We start from the raw sequence: 21120 nt of genomic DNA on the forward strand, positions 1-21120 counted from the left end.
TTTTCCATAATTTTCACTTTTTGAGAAGCATTTTGGCAAAGTCTGAATTGGACATGGGCTTGGCGTGTGCGTCAAACCCAGCGTCTTCGGATGCACCCCCTGTGGGTTTAGGTGCAGTCCCATTTTCTGCTTTACTTTCTGATCCAGTCTGCCGATGTAGGGAACGAGGGATTAGTGAGAGTTGGGTTCGCCCTTTTCCCCTTCTGAAAAATAAAACCAAAGGAATCAGAGCTCTCAAATTCACATCTATATATTTATTCAGTGAACAGGTGAGAATAGCCGATTTAAAAGGCAGCTTATGTTTCATGAGTTGGAGAAACATAGCCAATCGGATATTAGTATTGAGTACTATCGTCAGGGTAACATCTTTCCTTGTTAGAAGAGTCTTATTACTAGAGCGTTGGCCAACTTACGATCCATAGACCATAGCCCGGGGCATCATGGCTCCCATGGGCCTGCTGAAGTCAGGCTTGTCGGCTGCATTTCTGCGAGGTGGGTTGCTAATGGCAACAGAGAGTGTGTGTTCCTGTAGTACGGTGCCATCCAACTTCAGCACGGCCTGGGAGGCCTGAGTCTCATCTTCAAACTCCACGTATGCCAGACCCTGCAGAGACACGCCACAGCAGCACATTAGAGCAGCAACTCCCATGAGAGCTATCCATTTTACGTGTGTAAGTAAATGGAGCTTCTACATGTGTGATTCAAATTATATGTTTGGATGTTTACAAAGATGGGTGTAATATTAAACACATTACAACAAATATAAGTTACTAACTTATTACTCAATTGGAGAACTCAAGAGCAAATTAAATACTCTAAACCTAACATCTGGATAGAGAAAAATACCTAACCTCCCTGCCCCAGACCTGTATAGCCTCACCTCCCAGCCCCAGACCAGTACAGCCTCACTTCCCAGCCCCAGGCATTCTAGTCTCCCAGGCCCAGATCTCCCAGCCCCAGACCTGTACAGCCTCACCCACCTCCCAGCCCCAGACCTGTACAGCCTCACCCACCTCCCAGCCCCAGACCTGTACAGCCTCACCCACCTCCCAGCCCCAGACCTGTACAGCCTCACCCACCTCCCAGCCCCAGGCCTTCTAGTCTCCCAGGCCCAGATTTCCCAGCCCCAGGCCTGTATAGCTTAACCTCCCAGCCCCAGGCATCCTAACCTCCCAGCCCCAGGCATCCTAACCTCCCAGCCCCAGGCATCCTAACCTCTCAGCCCCAGGCATCCTAACCTCTCAGCCCCAGGCATCCTAACCTCTCAGCCCCAGGCATCCTAACCTCTCAGTCCCAGGCATCCTAACCTCTCAGCCCCAGGCATCCTAACCTCTCAGTCCAAGGCATCCTAACCTCTCAGCCCCAGGCATCCTAACCTCCCAGCCCCAGGCATCCTAACCTCTCAGCCCCAGGCATCCTAACCTCTCAGCCCCAGGCATCCTAACCTCTCAGCCCCAGGCATCCTAACCTCTCAGCCCCAGGCATCCTAACCTCTCAGCCCCAGGCATCCTAACCTCTCAGCCCCAGGCATCCTTACCTCTCAGTCCCAGGCATCCTAACCTCTCAGCCCCAGGCATCCTAACCTCTCAGCCCCAGGCATCCTAACCTCTCAGCCCCAGGCATCCTAACCTCTCAGCCCCAGGCATCCTAACCTCTCAGCCCCAGGCATCCTAACCTCTCAGCCCCAGGCATCCTAACCTCCAGCCCCAGACCTGTACAGCCTAACCTCCCAGAGTTATGCCTCCTCACCTTGGGTTTGCCTGAGCGGTTGGTGACCAGACGGATGTCTTTGATGGTGCCTTGATCCTTGCACAGCTCCTCCAGCTGCTCCTTGGTGCAGGAAAAAGGCAGGCCCGAGATAAATATCTTGTGTTTCTCCAGGTTTGTGTTGTACTTAAACACCTAGAGGAAGAGACATTAAAAGAGTAACTCACTATCTACATGGTGAAACCACCATTCCATTCATCCACCCCTAAATCAAAACTAACATACTGAACAAAAATATAAAAACAGGCAACAATTTCAAAGATTTGACTGAGTTACAGTTCATATAAGGAAATCAGTCAATTGAAATAAATTCATTATGCCCTAATCTATGGATTTCACATGACTGGGAATACAGATATGCATATGTTGGTCACAGATATCTTTTTTTTAAAGGTAGGGGCGTGGATCAGAAAACCAGTCAGTATCTGGTGTGACCACCATTTGCCTCATGCGGGGCGACATCTCCTTTGCATAGAGTTGTTCAGGCTGTTCATTGTGGCCTGTGGAATGTTGTACCACTTCTCTTCAATGGTTGTGCGAAGTTGCTGGATATTGTCGGGAACTGGAACATGCTGTCATACACATCGATCCAGAGCATCCCAAACATGCTCAATGGGTGAGTATGCAGGCCATGGAAGACCTGGGACATTTTTCAGCTTCCAGGAATTGTGTACAGATCCTTGCGACATTGGTCCGTGCATTATCATGCTGAAACATGAGGTGATGGCGGCGGATGAATTGCACGACAATGGGCCTCAGGATCTTGTCACGGTATCCATGTGCATTCAAATTGCCATCAATAAAATGAAATTGTGTTCATTGTCCATAGCTTATGCCTGCCCATACCATAACCCCACCATGAGGCACTCTGTTCACAACGTTGACACCAGCAAACCGCTCGGCCACACAACGCCATACACATGGTCTGCGGTTGTGAGGCCGGTTGGACGTACTGCCAAATTCTCTGAAACGTTGGAGGCGGCTTATGGTAGAGAAATTAACATTAAATGATCTGGCAACAGCTCGTGGACATTCCTGCAGTCAGCATGCTAAATGCACGCACCCTCAAAACTTGAGACATCTGTGGTATTGTGTTGTGTGACAAAACTGCACATTTTAGAGAGGCTTTTTGTTGTCCCCAGCACAAGGCGCACCTGTGTAATGATCATGCTGCTTAATCAGCTTCTTGATATGCCACACCTGTCAGGTGGATGGATTATCTTGGCAAAGGAGAACAGGGATGTAAACAAATTTGTGCACAACATTTTAGAGAGGTTTTGTTTGTGGAACATTGCTTGGATCTTATTTCAGCTCATAAAACATGGGCTCAACACTTTACATGTTGCGTTTATATTTTTTGTTCAATGTAGATGGGTCTCACGCTCACCTTAAAATCAGGGTTCTTGTTTTTATCCACACAGGGCGATACGAACATTGGCCTGCCGTCCACCTCTCGCCGGTCCATCTTCAGGGCCTCGGGCACGGACACTTTGCCCTCAAACTGTACGTAGCAGTACCCTCTGAAGCCCTTGGCAGCATAGACGGGGCGCACCGACTGGACAGGACCGCAGGGCTCAAACAACTCCTTCAGTCTCTTCTCTGGATCCTCCATGCTGAAGGCCAGGTTACTGATAAACACACTGCAGTCATCCTTGCGTTGCTCTGGATTGTCTTCCTGGGTCTTCCGTACGGTGGCTGGTGCCATCTGCTGGCCCCTTTTAGCACCCGGGGGTTCCTGTCTGCGGCAAGGGGGGGCTCTCCTCCCAAACAGTCCACTCTCTGTCTCCATGAACTCCTCAGCGCCTCCTCCCCTGAAGCTGCCCTGGTTGCCCTCCCCTCGGTGCCTCTTTGGAGGTTGCTCTGTTGCACAGGAGATAAATTAGGTGTAAGGCCCTGCAATAGACTAGCGTCCAGGTGGTGTACTTGTACATCAAGCTGCCTCACGCTACAGAATCAGGAGATAGGCTCCTGCCCTATGAGTGGCTCAAGGCTACTTACTTACTGTTGCACAGAGAGGTGACACAAAGTTTAGCAAACACACAGGATTACTTTTATACATGCCACTTTGTTAGCATAAGCGGAGACCAAGCAATAAAATTCCTATGTAAAAAATAAAACAATAAAAAAGGTAGGATCATCATGATGTCTCTCCTTACCTGATTCCTCCCCCCACTCATCGTCGTTGTCCTCGTCCTCTGCCTTCCTCTTCTCCCCAGGCCTGCTGCCTTTCTGGCCCTTCTTCTGGTTCTTCTTGTCTGCCTTGGCCCTCCGTCGCTGTTCAGTCTTCTCCTCCTCCTGTCGGACCAGATGGGCCTCTTTCTCTGCCACCTGAGAGATGGACAGGGATGAAGTTATGAACATGACAGCACAGAAACAGACAGCTGCACAAGCAAAACGTTTGTTTTTTCCTTTCAATTCTGTTATAAAAATCTACAACTGTTCCCATTCCCCTTACAACCCCAACTCATCCTTCCATCCTCCCCTGCCCAGTATAATCAACGTCCTACTATGTCCACAGGCCTAGCTAGCAGCAGTGTTGTGAGTGTTGCAGGGTCATCTTACCTTGGCCCTCTGCTCGTTGACTCTGTTCAGCCTTGTCTCAGTCTTCTGCACCGCTGCATCCCAGTCCTCCAGAGACCCTGGTGGTGACACACAACAAACTGCACTGAAACACTCACACCATGATTTATGTGTTATGTTTTCTACAAATCAGCCAATCCATCACACCAACTGACACCTCTGATACCTGTCCACTTATTCATGACATTTCTATCACAGACTCACCCTCGACCCTCTCAAAGGTGAGCAGGACCTCACACACATGCTCTGGGTAGTCGGTAGTACACTGGACGGCCCTGTGGAGGGCTTTCCTGCAGTGGAGAGCGTCTCCATACGACCTGCAAAGAGTCAACCCATATCACAAAACCACCATCAGATTTGTCACTGATAAATCAAGGTCTCTAACCATCAAATCAACAGTTCACAGGTGACCACTAAAGAGTGACCTCACTGACCTCTCCAGGTTATAGTACTCCAGCCACATGTTAGCGAATTTGGCATTCCCTTTTGTCATGATGCTGTCCCACAGTTCTCTAGCTTTCTGAATGTTCTTACAATGCAGGGCCTAGAAAGAAAAAATTGTATAAAATCACATTTTAATTTGTATAGATGCTATTTTTGCACTGACTTGTATCTGCAATGATAGGAGCAAGTGAACACAAGACAAGTTTGTCATGATCTTCACCCTTACCTCTATCTTTGCCCAGACCTGCATGATGGTACAGGAAGGGTCTCCACTTTCACTAAATCCTAGACAGGAGCAAGACACAGTGGTGAGTCTCCAACACAAACACACAAGGACCAAGATGAGTACTGTACACAGGCTGCAGGTCGACTTACTCTCTTCCACGTCCTGTTTCATATAGTCTAGAGAACGGGTGAAGGCTGCCCGCAGCTCCTCCAGCTCTCTGCTCGACTCTGGAAAAGAAAGAACAACACCATTATCAATAGAGGACTTCTTTCATCCATACATTTTACTTTCCCCACACCACAAATAAGATCTTATTAGTTCAATTACTTTGCATTACCCAATGTTAAGGTGCTTTCACCTTTGCTGAAATTGACGCGCCTCCTCAGGTAATCGAGGTATGCTTCCCAGATATTCACGTAATCTGCGGCTTGTATGAAACCGGCATTCAGGGCCTTTTCAAAAATGTCTGTGGAGGGGAAAAAAAGAGATGGTCTTTCATGATTCCGAAGTCCCAGTATCAATAATAGGGGCGATACAACATCTTTAAACAAGTTCACCCCTTATGAATGAAATGTATGTTTCAATTCAGTTTGAAATCTCCTTGTTTACATCCACACAATACATGACACATATGAGTGATGCCTCCATAACCCACCTGTGGTCCAGTGCTTACCTGATATAGTGTGGTGGTTGGCCCCATGCCTCTCCAGGGCAAGCAGGTAGTTCTTCCACAGGCCCATGGTCCAGGGGCAGTTCCTGACTGCACGGTCGTGAGAGGACAGGACCAGGTCTTTGATTTTTAGTTGACGATCCTGAGGCAACAGCAAAATACTTGTTAATAAAACAATCCAACAATAAATCACAACCCACATTGACAAGGAACTCAAAGACCGTAAATCTACAGTAATTTCTACCTGGGTGATAACAGACTTGTTTGCTAGAAAGGTGAACCTGTGGGATAGCGTTCATTTTCCATCATAACGCTGCACAAGGAATACTATACTGCCCAACACCATTAGGCAATGTCATAACTTGATTCATGTGTGGAAGCATATAATGCACTTAAATCGCACCTCCATCAATTTAATCACTTCCCTTAGTATATGCAGGAGGCCAAAACGTGGCTTCTTAAAAAGAGCCTAATGGATTACAGGTTTGGAACAATAAGATTAAACTTTTGTTTTTTCATCAAACTGGTGAAACGCCCAGGCTCTGATGAATTACTGGATGTTGTCCATGTTTAGGGTTGCGATCTCAGCATCTCATTACCATCCCATTAAAGCAATTAAAAGGCCATGAATAAATTTCAGGAGCTGCTGGAGAGAGCGAGAGACGGCTGGCTGTGAGTAATTAAAATGAGCCCAGTGCAGCACGTCACCCGGTGCGGTGCAGTGGAAGGGGCTGGGGGACACTCACCAGGTACTTGGTGTACTTGGCCCACATGTCTGGTACCAGGCAGTTCTCTGCCAGTGCCCGCTCAAAGATGATCTGGATCCGTGCCGGGTCACCCTCCCTTTGCTCATAGTCAATGTAGGTCTGATACTCTGCCAGCTTGGGCGGCTCGGCTGCCATCTGAAACACAAACGTTGGCATGTTAAAGGCATTGAGCAGACGACCATGTCTAGCATACAGACTCACACCAAGACTCACAATGATTTCAGAGGTACATGTAGGAAAAAGCAATCAATTTGCTTAAGCACATAATGCTTAAAACGATACAAAACTTTACTACTAATCTACTGCTACTTTCTAGGCAGTGCAATCAGAATTGAATGCTTCAGATCCATTGAAAATCCTTCCAAAACAAACAGTATGGTACAAAATGTCCAGAGTAGAATACAATCTAGGTAAGTACCAAAGTCTCCTCATAAGGCTTGCTCTTCTCCATCTGTTGCAGGGCTCTCTTGTACTTCTGGGAGACTGTTTCAGACACCCCCTGGTCAGACCACTCCTCATACTCTGCATATGTTCCTTCCATGTCTGTAAAAGAGCAGCTTTCATTAGGAGAAACCTTTCACACGGTCAACCCTGAATATGCATTCAACACTCAGCCACAAGTGTGGCTTAGAATGAAGGTGATTATATAAAAGAGCATTCTGTGCATTTATTACAATAAATTCAAGGGAGGAACACCAAAAGGTTAAAACTCATTCAGAAGGATGTTGGCTTTTGACATTGAGTTTGTCCACATTTTACCAATAGCACACAGCCATGTTTTCTTTTTCTTTGTGCCATCATCTTGTGGAGGTAGAAAGCAGTGACTGACAGGCCACACTGAGCGTTGGCACCATGGTTGGCACAGGTCATAGAAGCGAGAGATGGGTTTAGCCATTCCAGAAATGCCTCCAGTGGCCGTTCAGCCGGACCAGAAAAAAGGCAGCAGACAATGCCAGACCATCTGGCTATCTCTTGGCCAGTCCTGCGCTTGGATGAAAGGCTGGTCAGGGACCACATTACTGGGCCTGGTGAGTATGAGTGCTTTCTCTGTAAACCTCTATTGAGTCTATCAAAAGCCACATAGTAAGAGAAAGCAACACTCAGCAACTCTCCTAGTGGCCGGTAATTTTAATGCAGGAAAACAAATCCATTTTACCTAAGTTCTACCAGCATGTCGCCTGTGCAACTAGAGGGGGAAAAAACTCTAGATCACCTTTACTCCACACACAGAGACGTATACAAAGCTCTCCCTCCATTTGGCAAATCTGACCATAACTCTATCCTCCTGATTCCTGCTTACAAGCAAAGACTCAAACAGGAAGTACCAGTGACACGCTCAATTCGGAAGTGGTCCCATGAAGCAAATGCTAAGCTACAGGACTGTTTTGCTAGCACAGACTGGAGTTTACCACATTGAGGAGTTTACCACATCAGTCACTGTGTTCAATAATAAGTGCATCGATGACGTCGTCCCCACAGTGGCCGTACGTACATATCCCATCCAGAAGCCATGGATTACAGGCAACATCCGCACTGAGCTAAAGACTAGAGCTGCCGCACTGAGCTAAAGACTATTGGGCCTCCTGTAGCTCAGTTGGTAGAGCATGGCGCTTGCAACGTCAGGGTTGTGGGTTCGATTCCCACGGGGGGCCAGTATGGAAAATGTATGCACTCACTAACTGTAAGTCGCTCTGGATAAGAGTGTCTGCTAAATGACTAAAATGTAAATGTAGCTGCCGCTTTCAAGGAGCGGGACACTAACCCGGACGCTTATAAGAAATCCCACTACGCCCTCCAACGAACCATCAAACAAGCAAAGCGTAAAAACACAGGACTAAGATCTAATCCTACTACACCGGCTCTGATGCTCATTGGATGTGGCAGGGCTTACAAACTATCATGGATTACAAAAGGGAAACCCTGCCACGAGCTGCCCAGTGACACGAGCCTACCAGATGAGCTAAATGCCTTCCATGCTCGCTTCGACACTGCCTTGAAGCTCTCCATAGCCAATGTGAGTAAGACCTTTAAACAGGTTAACATTCACAAGGTCAGACTGATTACCAGGACGCGTACTCAGAGCATGCGCTGACCAGCAGCTACATTTTCAACCTCTACCTGACCCAGTCTGTAATACCTACTTGTTTCAAGAAGACCACCATAGTCCCTGTGCCCAAGAACGCCAAGGTAACCTGTCTAAATGACTATCAGCACTCACATCTGTAGCCATGAAATGCTTTGAAAGGCTGGTCATGGCTAACATCAACACCATCATCCCAGACACCCTGGACCCACTCCAACTTGCATACCACCTCAACAGATCCGCAGATGACGCAATCTCTATTGCACTCCACACTGCCCTTTCCCACTTGGACAAAAAGAACTAGGGCTCTCCCCGACTAAAAAATCTTGGTCGACTAAGAATCTGTTCTTTCGACCAATCGACTTCTCTAAAGTAAAAAACGTGTATTTGCCCATATATAGACACACCCTATGTGTTTTAATCAAATAAACTTGTCTGATCACAAACTGTAAGTCGCGCTGGATAAGAGCGTCTGCTAAATGACTAAAATGTAAATGTAAAATGATGCTTTAAGTACACTGTGATTAATTAAGACACAAAAATGACTCAGAGTGAGCCAGAGATCAAGAAAACCAGAAGAAAAAAAACCTGTTCCCGAACCACCGCCTCCCACTGCTGCTGGCCTTCGCAGATTCTGCCATTATGCTCCCGAAGTTGCCGGTAATAGGCTACACCAGGGGTTGGCAACCTTTTTATCTTACCCTTTCTACCGATCTGCATGCCAGTTATGATTTTCATATGCACATTTTCGTGGAACAGTTTCATTTATTTTATAATAAAGTTGTCGTATCTCAAAATCATTGTCATGTGATTAATACAATTATATCTAAATGAAAATTATATTATATTGCCAACTATGTAAAAAATAGCCTACATAACGCCAACAAATAAAAACATTGCAGCCTGCAGGTAGAAAAGATCCTGATTAAAATAAATCACATTGGCTACACATGGCCTGTCTACAAGGAACTTCAAATAATGTATCAACTATCAACTTGGTCCAGCCAAAAGCTTGTGCTAATAAACTTGCAACATTGTATAAAATATTCTGGACCCTCAGTTTCCCGTGCCAGTGAGCTCCAGACAGACACAGCTGTAGGCTATTTGCGGAAGGGATAAGAAGTAAATCAGAAAGGCCTATTTTATGACGTTTCTACTGGATCAGAGCATGACATTTTTTTTCCCTTTCACGACGAGTGGTTATCGAAAGGGAGAGTGCTGGAAAGATTTTTCAAATAGGCTACATTGAGGAACAATTGTCATTCTCAATGGATGTAAAAACTGACTTTGTTTACTTAATGTTTGAGTTGAAGAAAACATTACTTTGAGAAGCTCCACAGCTCATTAGTGGTGGTGCGTTAAGACAATCAGAAATAGTATCAGATCCCCAAATGTGCACATTTATAACGCTACATTGGCGCGCAGGCCAGGTAGCATAGGCCTACTTCTATGTGTAATCAGGTGCATGTCCTTACTAAACATTGACAGGAGCGCTCCAAATAAAAACTCGTAAATGGAATGAAATAAACCAAAACTTGTCTCTCACAAGTGTAGCCTAGGTTGTACACTCTGCAAACAACGTGTCCACTCCGACAATGAGAACTGTAAACGACTGTAATAATAATATATTGAATGCATTAACTGATTTACGATAACCAAACAAACATTGTAGATTACTAATTATGGGAATTAACAGTAAATGTACTACTGGTGATACTGGTGTGCCACCTCAGGAATGGAATAGTCCACTGAGATAGGCATCGATCAAGACATGTGCCATAAAACATTGTTTTTTTTGCAACTGCTCGACTAAAAATTGGGTCAGCCCTAAAAAGGAACACCTACGTGAGAATGCTGTTCATTGACTACAGCTCAGCGTTCAACACCATAGTGCCCTCCAAGCTCATCACTAAGCTAAGGTCCCTGGGACTGAACTCCACCTTCTGCAACTGGATCCTGGACTTCCTGATGGGCCGCCCCCAGGTGGGGAGGGTAGGCAACAACAGATCCGCCACGCTGACCCTCAACACGGGGCCCCTCAGAAGTGCGTGCTTAGTCCCCTACTGTATTCCCTGTTCACGCACAACCGCGTGGCCAAGCACGACTCCAACACCATCATTAATTTTGCCAATGACACAACAGCGGTGGGCCTGATCACCGACAACGATGAGACACCCTATAGGGAGAAGGTCAGAGACCTGGCAGTGTGGTGCCAGGACAATAACCTCTCTCTCAACGTCAGTAAGACAAAGGAGCTGATTGTGGACTACAGGAAACAGAGGGCCGAGCACGCCACCATTCACATCGACGAGGCTGTAGTGGAGCGGGTCGAGAGCTTCAAGTTCCTCTGTGTCCATATCACTAAGGATCTATCGTGGTCCAAACAGACAAGCACAGTCGTGAAGAGGGCACGACAACACCTCTTCCCCATCAGGAGGCTAAAAAGATTTGGCATGGGCCCTCAGATCCTCAAAAAGTTATACAGATGCACCATCGAGAGCATCTTGACCGGCTGCATCACCACTTGGTTTGGCAACTGCTTGGCATCCAACCGCAAGGCGCTACAGAGGTTAGTGCGTACGGCCCAGTACATCACTGGGGCCGAGCTCCCTGCCATCCAGGACCTCTATACCAGGCAGTGTCAGAGGAAGGCCCAAAAATTGTCAAAGACTCCAGTCACCCAAGCCACAGACTGTTATCTCTGCTACTGCACGGCAAGCAATACTAATGCACCAAGTCTGGAACCAACAGGACCCTGGACAGCTTCTACCCCAAAGCCATATGACTTCTAAACAGCTAACCAAATGGCTACCCGGAATACCTGCATTGACCCGTTTTTGCACTGACTCTGCACACACACTGGACTCGACCCACACACATACTTACACGGACACCCCAACACACACACCTTTCACACTCACCACATACGCTGCTGCTAGTAACTTTACCCCTACCTATATGTACAGTACATAGCTACCTCAATTACCTCGTACCCCTGCACATCAACTCGGTACTGGTACTCCATGTATATAGCAATGTTATTTTCTACTCCCTATATATAGCCATGTTATTTTTATTTATTAGTTATTCACCGTCACATTTATTTATTTTTTATTTTTGTTTCTGATCTTTAAATCTGCATGGTTGGAAAAGGACCCGTAACTAAGCATTTCACTGTTAGTTTACACCCGTTGTCTACGAAGCATTGCACTGGCTCTCCACGTCTCAGTCCTGAAAGGTATTTGTGATGGGTACCTCCCAAGTGTGCCATAATAGCCTCTCAAGGACATGTTATTCCATCCAACCAACCCCCCCCCCCACCCTCTGTACAGCATCCCCTCCAGAGTGGAGCAGGGGGAGCCTTACCCATTAAGGGGATGGCCAGCTGGCGGCGGAACAGAGTGTGGATGCGCTCGAGCTGAGTGTTCAGAAGCTCCTGCTGTTCACGGGTGGGGACGCTGCCAGGGGGAGGCTGAGGAAAAAGCAGGGAGAGAAAACTGAGTCAAAATCCAGCAAAGAGCCTGGTTTGTGTAATATCAGATTGCATTCAATCATGCTTTTTTTAACATTTCTGCCCAAGACTGAAGATATAAGGAAAATATACCATCATTAATTTAGCAGATGGTATTATACAAAACACCCTAAGAAATATAGACATGGGGAGATATAGAAAAATGAGCAGCATGTTGCAGCTACTTGAGATCATTATTCTTCAGGGGCGCTCACCTGAACAGTTGCCAGTATGGCGTTCTCAAACTCCCTGTAAGCCTCCCACACAGTCGCCCCCTTGGTCATGTGCAGCCCCACGGCTGTCAGGGCTCTCTCAAAGATGGACCTCACTTTCTCCATCCCACCAGGCAGTCCCATGCCCCCGATAGAGTACTGGGCATACTCCAGCCAGATTTCAGGGCCTGAAGGCCACACAAGAATTTCAATGTTTACTTTACAATAACATCACATCATATAGAATCGTAACACAATCCAATGAGTGGGGACAGAACTCACAGATATAATCTTTCACAGCTGTCTCAAAGAGTTCGTAGACTTTCTCCCGGTTCGGCTCCTCCTCGGTTAGGCGGATCTCATCCTTGAGCCAGTCCAGCCAAATCTCTGCAGGAGAGGACAAGTCAGCTTTATAGAGTTCACAATAACATTCAGTATGTTTACAACAATGAAACCATCAGTTTTCACAGAAATTATGAAACAGTAAACCTTGTTCCAAATTACTGAATCATCATCATACATAAAAGGCTTCTTCACACCAATTAATCACAAAAGGAGCAGCAGACCTTCTTGCAACGAGTTTTATATTTAATCTAGTCTACAACATAAAGCACTTCAGCTCAATCATAAAAGTTGCCAAGCATAAAGATGGCTGCATCTCCAGAGGCCATCAGACACAAACCTTCGGTCAGTGGGAAGAGCTCACTCATCTTCTGCCTTGCCTTACGCAGTGGAGGCAGTTCCCCCTCCTGCCTCAGGAGTTTTATGAGATCCACATGACAGTTGTAGTCAAAAGCATTGATGGACAGCTGAAAGTCAGAGAGAGCATAGAAGACAAGTCAGACCAACAACCTTAGGGGTGTATTTACAGACGTTGTCTTTGGTTAGCAAACAAATACACAATATGTAAGTAAACTAGACACTGTAATGAGTATTGCTTGTGCCATCAACCAGATAGCTTGACTGTTCAATGATGTTGCTGACTGGCTAGCTACCTTTCCCAACTGCAGCTCGCCGAAAGGGCACGTGTTTACAGGCTGTAATACAGCTTCAAGCACGTTGGCTGGTATTACGATGGCTGGTATTATATTCACAAGTATTATATAATTGTGGCTGGGTAACATGCTAGCTGACTAGATAGTTAAATAATGAGGCATCAACTAATAGCTAGCCGACGTTGCTAACTATTAGCATGCGAGCTAGCGTTAACTAGGTAGCTAGCTAGCTTTCTTTGCAGTACAAGCGGTGCAAGTCTGCAAACAAGCCAGCTTGTTGTTTGTGATGTGTTGTTTGCTTTTAAATCAATGTAACCAACAACGTTGTCAGCTAGTTGACATCAAACGTTATACGGCTAGCTGTAACACTGTGGATTAAAATAGCTAGCTAGGTTTCCATTCATTTCTCAAACACAGTTAGCTTAGTCAGCTAGCTAACGTACCTGCTCCTCCAAACGCTGAATTTCGGCTTCATTATCTTTATCATCTTCGGATGAATCGTCTTCTTCGTCGTCGGAATTTTCGATTCCCATACCCTCCTCTTCATCTGAATCTCTTTCCCTTTCCATCCCTGCCTCTTCCTCCATCTCTTGCAACTGCGTCTCTTCTGCGTTCCCCGTTGCTGCCATGTTGGAACTATGTCTGCCTGGTAACAGTAGTGAGAGCTGTCCAAGGTAGAGCCTGGCTGGCAAACCCACCCTCTGATTCTATGCTAAATTCGAAACGTCACGTAATCTGTTACCTACATGGAAACAACACAACCAAATAACTATTTATTAATATTACTTGGACAATAACAGCTATAACCACTATACATTGCATTTGCTAAGATTCCTCCTGAAAAGAGCGGGTACCGAATCTCCCTGCAATTAAAAAGAGGGACTCCAGTACGGCAATTTTAATGGCCGACGTCCCTGTGCACGCTGTGCAATGATGAGAAGCACAGAAGCAGCCTATTGTACTGTTATGCAGTTCTGTTTTGCAGTTCATCGTCCATATCATGAGTAAAACGCAAAGTGTGAGATCTAGATCTATGTGTTCCTATATGATCACAGAAATAAATGATTCCTGTGTATATGCTAATGCGGCAATATGCTACGTTACACTCTATATTATTGTGCAGATGAGACTTAATAGAAATGTTGCAACTAATTACAATTTGTTATTTGAATGCACAAAATAACTTGTTGTTTGGCGCCACAGCACGGCATACTGCCAAAAAAAGATTATACAGCAGACAACCGCCTTTTCTTCTCGAGCATAAAAAATTCGAAACTGTCGTGTGTTTGCGTGACGTCATCCATGACGCTAACTTCTTCTTCTTCGGTATTATGACGGTCCGTAAACAAATATTTTAGGTGCATGCTGCCACATACTGTATTGGCTGTGTATCAGCCTACAATTCTGTAGTATGAATTAATGACACTTTGTGAAAACGTGTCAGTTTGTGAATTTCACGAGGTTGGAGTAATAACTACTTAAGACATTGAATATAGGTTGTGACTTTAGATTTCAAGAAAATTAACAACTAAGGAAGAATGTTTCACTTCTCTCATTGACTTCTTTAACCCCTAACCCCGGCCTGGTCTGCTTCGCAAGCGTTCCCGGAAGTCTCGCGATATTGCGCCTATGGGTTTAGAAACTCTGTGATCTGATCCTACTCCAGGCCAGCAGCCTGGTAGGACGGGACACGTTGAGCCTATGGGTTTAGAAACTCTGTGGCCAGCAGCCTGGGCGGACGGGAAACTATAGTTCAAAACATCTTGTAACTCTTATGCAGTAAAACCTTGTACACCCAACTACTTCTCTGCAGCTGCCTTAAACAACATATATCCTCTGTGATTTACGTTCCATTCCTGCGTTACAATTGACAACCATGGCCATGAACGCCAAAAAATACAACCTTACTGAATGAAGCACATGTTATTCCTGTCACTCAATTCAATGGGATTTATTGGTATGGGAAACATATGTTTACATTGCCAAAGCAAGTGAAAGGCTGGTCATGGCTCACATCAACACCATTATCCCAGAAACCCTAGACCCACTCCAACTTGCATACCGCCCCAACAGATCCACAGATGATGCAATCTCTATTGCACTCCACACTGCCCTTTCCAATCTGGACAAGAGGAACACCTACGTGAGAATGTTATTCATTGACTACAGCTCAGCGTTCAACACCATAGTGCCCTCAAAGCTCATCACAAAGCTAAGGATCCTGGGACTAAACATCTCCCTCTGCAACTGATCCTGGCTTCCTGACGGGCCGCCCCCAGGTGGTAAGGGTAGGTAACAACACATCTGCCACGCTGATCCTCAACACAGGGCCCCTCAGGGGTGCGTGCTCAGTCCCCTCCTGTACTCCCTGTTCAACCATGACTGCATGGCCAGGCACGACTCCAACACCATCATTAAGTTTGCCAACGACACAACAGTGGTAGGCCTGATCACCGACAACGATGAGACAGCCTATAGGGAGGAGGTCAGAGACCTGGTCATGTGGTGCCAGGATAACAACCTCTCCCTCAACGTGATCAAGACAAAGGAGATGATTGTGGACTACAGGAGGAAAAAAAAGAGGACTGAGCACGCCCCCATTCTCATCGACGGGGCTGTAGTGGAACAGGTTGAGAGCTTCAAGTTCCTTGGTGTCCACATCACCAACAGACTATCATGGTCCAAACACACCAAGACAGTCGTGAAGAGGGCACGACAAAACCTATTCCCCCTCAGGAGACTGAAAAGATTTGGCATGGGTCCTCAGATCCTCAAAAAGTTATACAGCTGCACCATCGAGAGCATCCTGACTGGTTGCATCACCGCCTGGTATGGCAACTGCTCGGCCTCTGACCGCAAGGCACTACAGAGGGTAGTGCGTACGGCCCAGTACATCACTGGGGCCAAGCTTCCTGCCATACAGGACCTCTATACCAGGCGGTGTCAGAGGAAGGCCCTAAAAATTGTCAAAGACTCAAGCCACCCTAGTCATAGAGTGTTCTCTCTGCTACCGCACGGCAAGCGGTATCGGAGCGCCAAGTCTAGGTCCAAAAGGCTTCTCAACAGCTTCTATCCCCAAGCCATAAGACTCCTGAACAGCTAATCATGGCTACCCAGACTATTTGCACTGCCCCCCACCCCACCCTATCCCCCTCTTTTACGCTGCTGCTACTCTGTTTACTATTTATGCATAGTCACTTTAACTCTAACATGTACTAGCCGGTGCCCCCACACATTGACTCTGTAACGGTACCCCCCTGTATATAGCCTCCATACTGTTATTTTATTTTACTGCTGCTCTTTAGCTATTTGCTTTTATTTTCTATTTTTCTTTAACACTTTTTTATTTTACTTTTTTATTTTTAAAAAACTGCATTGTTGGTTAAGGGCTTGTAAGTAAGCATTTCACTGTAATGTCTACACCTGCTGTATTCGGCGCATGTGGCAAATACATTTTGATTTGAAATAGATAATAAACTCTCTATTGGCCTGTCGTTTCCAACGGGAACAAATGAGTCATAGTGGGCAGAACAATCAAGGAGGTGGGCAGAGCCAAGCACGAGCTGACAAATTCCTGTTGGCACCTTCTAGCGTACATCTGCATATTTCCGTTATGGAACGCCTCCTCTGTGAAGTGCGCAATAACGCCATTCGCCTTTGCACTCCTTCTAAACAACGCACTCCCCGGCTGGTGGCCGGGGTAGGGGTAGGGGTAGCCAGGTGGAAAGCATGGCCAGCCGTAGCAAAATGCTTGTTGAAATTCTCGATTATTGTAGATTTATCGGTGGTGATAGTGTTTCCTAGCCTCAGTGCAGTGGGCAGTTGGGAGGAGGTGCTCTTATTCTCCATGGACTTTATAGTGTCCCAAAACTTTTTGGAGTTAGTGCTACAGGATGCAAATTTCTGTTTGAAAAAGCTAGCCTTAGCTTTCTTAACTGCTTGTGTATATTGGTTCCTCACTTCCCTGAAAAGTTGCATTTCGCGGGGGCTATTCAATGCTAATGCAGTACACCACAGGATGTTTTTGTGCTGGTCAAGGGCAGTCAAGTCTGAGGAGAACCAGGGGCTATATCTGTTCTTAGTTCTGAATTTTTTGAATGGGGCATACTTATTTAAGATTGAGAGGAAAGCACTTTTAAAGAACAACCAGGCATCCTCTACTGACGGAATGAGATCGATATCCATCAAGGATACCTAGGCCAGGTCAATTAGGAAAGCCTGCTCGCTAAAGTGTTTTAGGGAGCGTTTGACAGTGATGAGGGGTGGTCGTTTGACCGCAGACCCGTTACGGACGCAGGCAATAAGGCAGTGATTGCTGAGATCCTGGTGGAAGACAGCAGAGGTGTATTTAGAGGGTAAATTAGTCTGGATGATATCTATGAGGGTGCCCATGTTTACGGATTTAGGGTTGTACCTGGTTGGTTCCTTGATAATTTGTGTGAGATTGAGGGCATCTAGTTTGGATTGTAGGATGGCCGGGGTGTTAAGCATATCCCAGTTTAGGTCACCAAGCAGTACGAACTCTGAGGATAGATGGGGGCAATCAATTCACATATGGTGTCCAGGGCACAGCTGGGGGCTGAGGGGGGTCTGTAAGCAAGCGGCAACAGTGAGATACTTATTTCTGGAAAGGTGGATTTTTAGAAGTAGGAGTTCAAACTGTTTGGGCACAGACCTGGATCTCTACAGTAGATTGCAACTCCACCCCCTTTGGCAGTTCTATCTAGACGGAAAATGTTGTAGTTGGGGATGGACATTTCTGAATTTTTGGTGGCCTTCCTAAGCCAGGATTCAGACACTGCTAGAACATCAGGGTTGGCGGAGTGTGCTAACGCAGTGAATAACTCAAACTTAGGAAGGAGGCTTCTGATGTTAACGTGCAGAAAACCAAGGCTTTTACGGTTACAGAAGTCAACAAATGATAACTCCTGGGGAATATGAGTGATACTGGGGGCTGCAGGGCCTGGGTTAGCCTCTACATCATTATTGACCCGGTCTCGGCGTGTATGGGGGGTGGAACAAAGGAGCTATTTGAGGCAGTTTGAGAATGACTTGGGGTTCTATATTGAAATTATATAATAAGAACTAACTGGAACAGCAATAGGCAAGGCATATTGACATGGGAGAGAGGCATAAAGCAATCACAGGTGTTATTAGAGAGAGCTAAGACAACAACTGGTAATGGTGATGAAAGTTTGGGCTGAGGCTAAACAGATAAACAGGACAGGGTACCATGTAAAGGAACAGTCCAGCAGGCATCAGCTGTGCAGCTGAGTGATCATAAGGTCCAGTGAACAGCAATATGTGAGTCCGAGAGCAGTTCGAATTGGTGCTAAAGCACAGCGAGCAGGAAGCACGGCTGTTGTTTGCGTGTGCTAGCGGGCCGGGGCTAGCAGATGGATCTTCGTGGTCGTCGCAACTGGAAGCCTGTTGAAACCACAGACGATTACGTCGGCGGGGCTCTGTGTCGACTCTAGGAGGTCGTGCGTTCCTTTTTCTCAGAAGACGTCGTTGACACCGGAAATTAAAACGTAATGCCCTTATCACAAAAGGGTAATGTTCTTTACTAGCTATATTTCACTATATTTTAACTAATACATTTATCTCAGGTCTAGTTTACCCGATATTTACTCTAAATGCAGTGTGAATGCTAAAGCTAACATTAGCTGGTTAGCAACAGTAGCTAGGGCACAGTTGTTATTTTTGTAGCTAAAGTTGTCCAGTAGCTAGCTAACTAACAAGAAGTTGCTTAATCTTTTAAACATTTTACATTTTTTGTCATTTTAGCAGACGCTCTTATCAATTTTTTTTTTTCATACTGGCCCCCCATGGGAAACGAACCCACAACCCTGGCGTTGCAAACGCCATGCTCTACCAACTGAGCTACATCCCTGCCGGCCATTCCCTCCCCTACCCTGGACGACGCTGGTCTCCTGGTCGCGGCCGGCTACGACAGAGCCTGGATTCGAACCAGGATCTCTAGTGGCACAGCTAGCACTGCGATGCAGTGCCTTAGACTACTGCGCCACTCGGGAGCTGCTATGTATTTGATCCTGATGCCATACTGTTACGAATAGCTTTTGTCCCCATATGTATGCTTTGTTTCCATGACTTGAATGTCATTTTCTTGGGTCTTTTCTGTGCCATTCTCAGGTAGTGGACCACTATGAGAACCCGAGAAATGTGGGTTCCTTAGACAAGAATGCCAAGAATGTGGGGACTGGCTTGGTGGGTGCGCCTGCATGTGGGGACGTTATGAAACTCCAGGTATGTCAGTTCAGAATCTTGTTTATGTGCAGTGGATTGTTTTGGAATCCTTTGGAATTATTAGTTTTTCTTGTCTGGGGTTTGATTCTAAGTTCATCATAAGTAAATCGTAAGTAAGTAGTGGTCTTTTCAGTAATGTGCAACTGTTAAATATTTGTTTGTCTGCAGATCGAAGTGGACGAAAAGGGAAAGATAGTGGATGCTAGATTCAAGACCTTTGGCTGTGGCTCAGCCATTGCTTCCAGTTCTCTAGTAACAGAGTGGGTAAAGGGCAAATCCGTAAGTTGGTCAGCCCAAATTTAACAGGCACTGTGAATGTACAGTACTCTCTCTGCATCATTCTGTATGTGTGTTGGTAGGATTGGGGTTTCGGTTTATTCTCCTATGTGTTTCCGCTTGCAGATTGACGAAGCTCTGAAGATCAAGAACACTGATATTACCATAGAACTCAGCCTTCCACCAGTCAAGCTCCATTGCTCTAGTAAGTTAGTAAAACATACCGGTACTACAATAGGGATAGGGTCTAGTACCTACAGTGCCTTGCTTCAGAAAGTATTCATATTCCTTGACTTATTCCACATTTTGTTTTGTTACAGCCTGAATTCAAAATGTATGAAATCGTTTTTCTCTCTCACCATCTACACACAATACCCCATAATGACAAAGTTTAAACATGTTTTTAGACATTTTTGCAAATGTATTGAAAATGAAATACTGAAATATCTGCTACTTATATAAATATATAAAATCCTTATCTAAACCCCAATTCGTAATGAAGACATTCCAAGTAAATGACAGAAACAAAAAAATGATATTTTCATTGTTTATTGAACAAAAGTGGTTTATTTAACAGAAACTCAGATTTGATGTGTGCAGAAATATGTGAACCCCTTCAGTCAATAGCTTGTGGCACCTCCATTAGCAGCGATAACTTGGACTAAACGTCTCCTATAGCCAGTAATCAGTCTCTGACATCTGTTTACAGAACTCAGCCAATTGAGTGAGGTTTGAGGGGTGTCTGGCATGAACTGCCCGCTTCAGGTCCTGCCACAGCATCTCGATTGGATTTAGGTCAGGACTTTGACAATCCAAAACACAAATCTTCTTTCTTCTGAGCCATTCTTTGATAGATTTGCTTGAGTACTTTGGGTCGTTGTCTTGTTGGAAGTCCCATTTTCGGCCCAGCTTTAGCTCCTTGACTGATAGCCTGACATTCTGTTCAAGAATCAAAGTTAAGACGGGCAGTTTTGTTCTTTTTTGACAGCAGAGGCTTCTTCCTAGCAACCCTCCCATGAATGGCATTTCGATTCAGTGTTCTTCTTATTGTTGAAGCATGCACAGGTACCTGAGATGCAGCAAGGGAGGTCTGCAAATCTCTAGATGTTATGTTTGGGTTGGCTTTTACCTGAGTTATTATTGTTCTTGTGGCTCTTGGGGATATTTTGAAAGGGTGTCCACTTCTAGGCCGAGTTGCTGTCATGTTAAATGCTCTCCATTTGTAAATGATTTGCCTCACAGTGGACTGATGGAGCTCAAATCTTTTTCAGATGATTTTATAGCCTTCCCCAGACTGATGTGCTCTCACTACCCTCGTCCTG

General features: G+C 45.7%; 2 protein-coding genes across 4 annotated transcripts in view; one reads left to right on the forward strand and one right to left on the reverse strand.

Annotated features, from left to right (window-relative positions):
• On the reverse strand, positions 1-14503 carry sart3 (spliceosome associated factor 3, U4/U6 recycling protein). Of its 3 annotated transcripts, XM_041886494.2 has the most exons (20): positions 14412-14503; positions 13699-13997; positions 12943-13069; positions 12543-12647; positions 12264-12448; positions 11904-12009; positions 6873-6997; positions 6434-6589; positions 5691-5829; positions 5355-5483; positions 5167-5244; positions 5018-5076; positions 4782-4891; positions 4552-4664; positions 4330-4406; positions 3924-4095; positions 3155-3627; positions 1750-1902; positions 414-604; positions 1-203 (listed from the first exon to the last, which is right to left on the reverse strand). In XM_041886494.2, exons 2-20 carry the CDS (start codon positions 13882-13884, stop codon positions 14-16), a joined length of 2874 nt encoding a protein of 957 aa, XP_041742428.2. In that variant the 5' UTR covers positions 13885-13997; positions 14412-14503; the 3' UTR covers positions 1-13. The 3 variants fall into 3 exon arrangements, with proteins under 3 accessions (XP_041742428.2, XP_041742437.2, XP_041742418.2); XM_041886503.2 differs by lacking the exon at positions 14412-14503 and having other exon boundaries at positions 5376-5483; positions 13699-14364; XM_041886484.2 differs by lacking the exon at positions 14412-14503 and having other exon boundaries at positions 13699-14363.
• LOC121566909 (iron-sulfur cluster assembly enzyme ISCU, mitochondrial-like) overlaps positions 13076-21120 on the forward strand; it is a 14468-nt gene continuing 6423 nt past the window's right edge. The window contains exons 1-4 of the mRNA XM_045226936.1: positions 13076-13166; positions 19409-19522; positions 19691-19801; positions 19925-20003. Coding sequence (XP_045082871.1) covers positions 19511-19522; positions 19691-19801; positions 19925-20003 — 202 coding nt within the window. The 5' untranslated portion in view covers positions 13076-13166; positions 19409-19510. The remainder of the gene's footprint in view (positions 13167-19408; positions 19523-19690; positions 19802-19924; positions 20004-21120) is intronic.

This window comes from Coregonus clupeaformis, chromosome 18 (assembly GCF_020615455.1).
Source record: "Coregonus clupeaformis isolate EN_2021a chromosome 18, ASM2061545v1, whole genome shotgun sequence".
In the NCBI taxonomy this organism is placed as follows: Eukaryota; Metazoa; Chordata; class Actinopteri; order Salmoniformes; family Salmonidae; genus Coregonus; species Coregonus clupeaformis.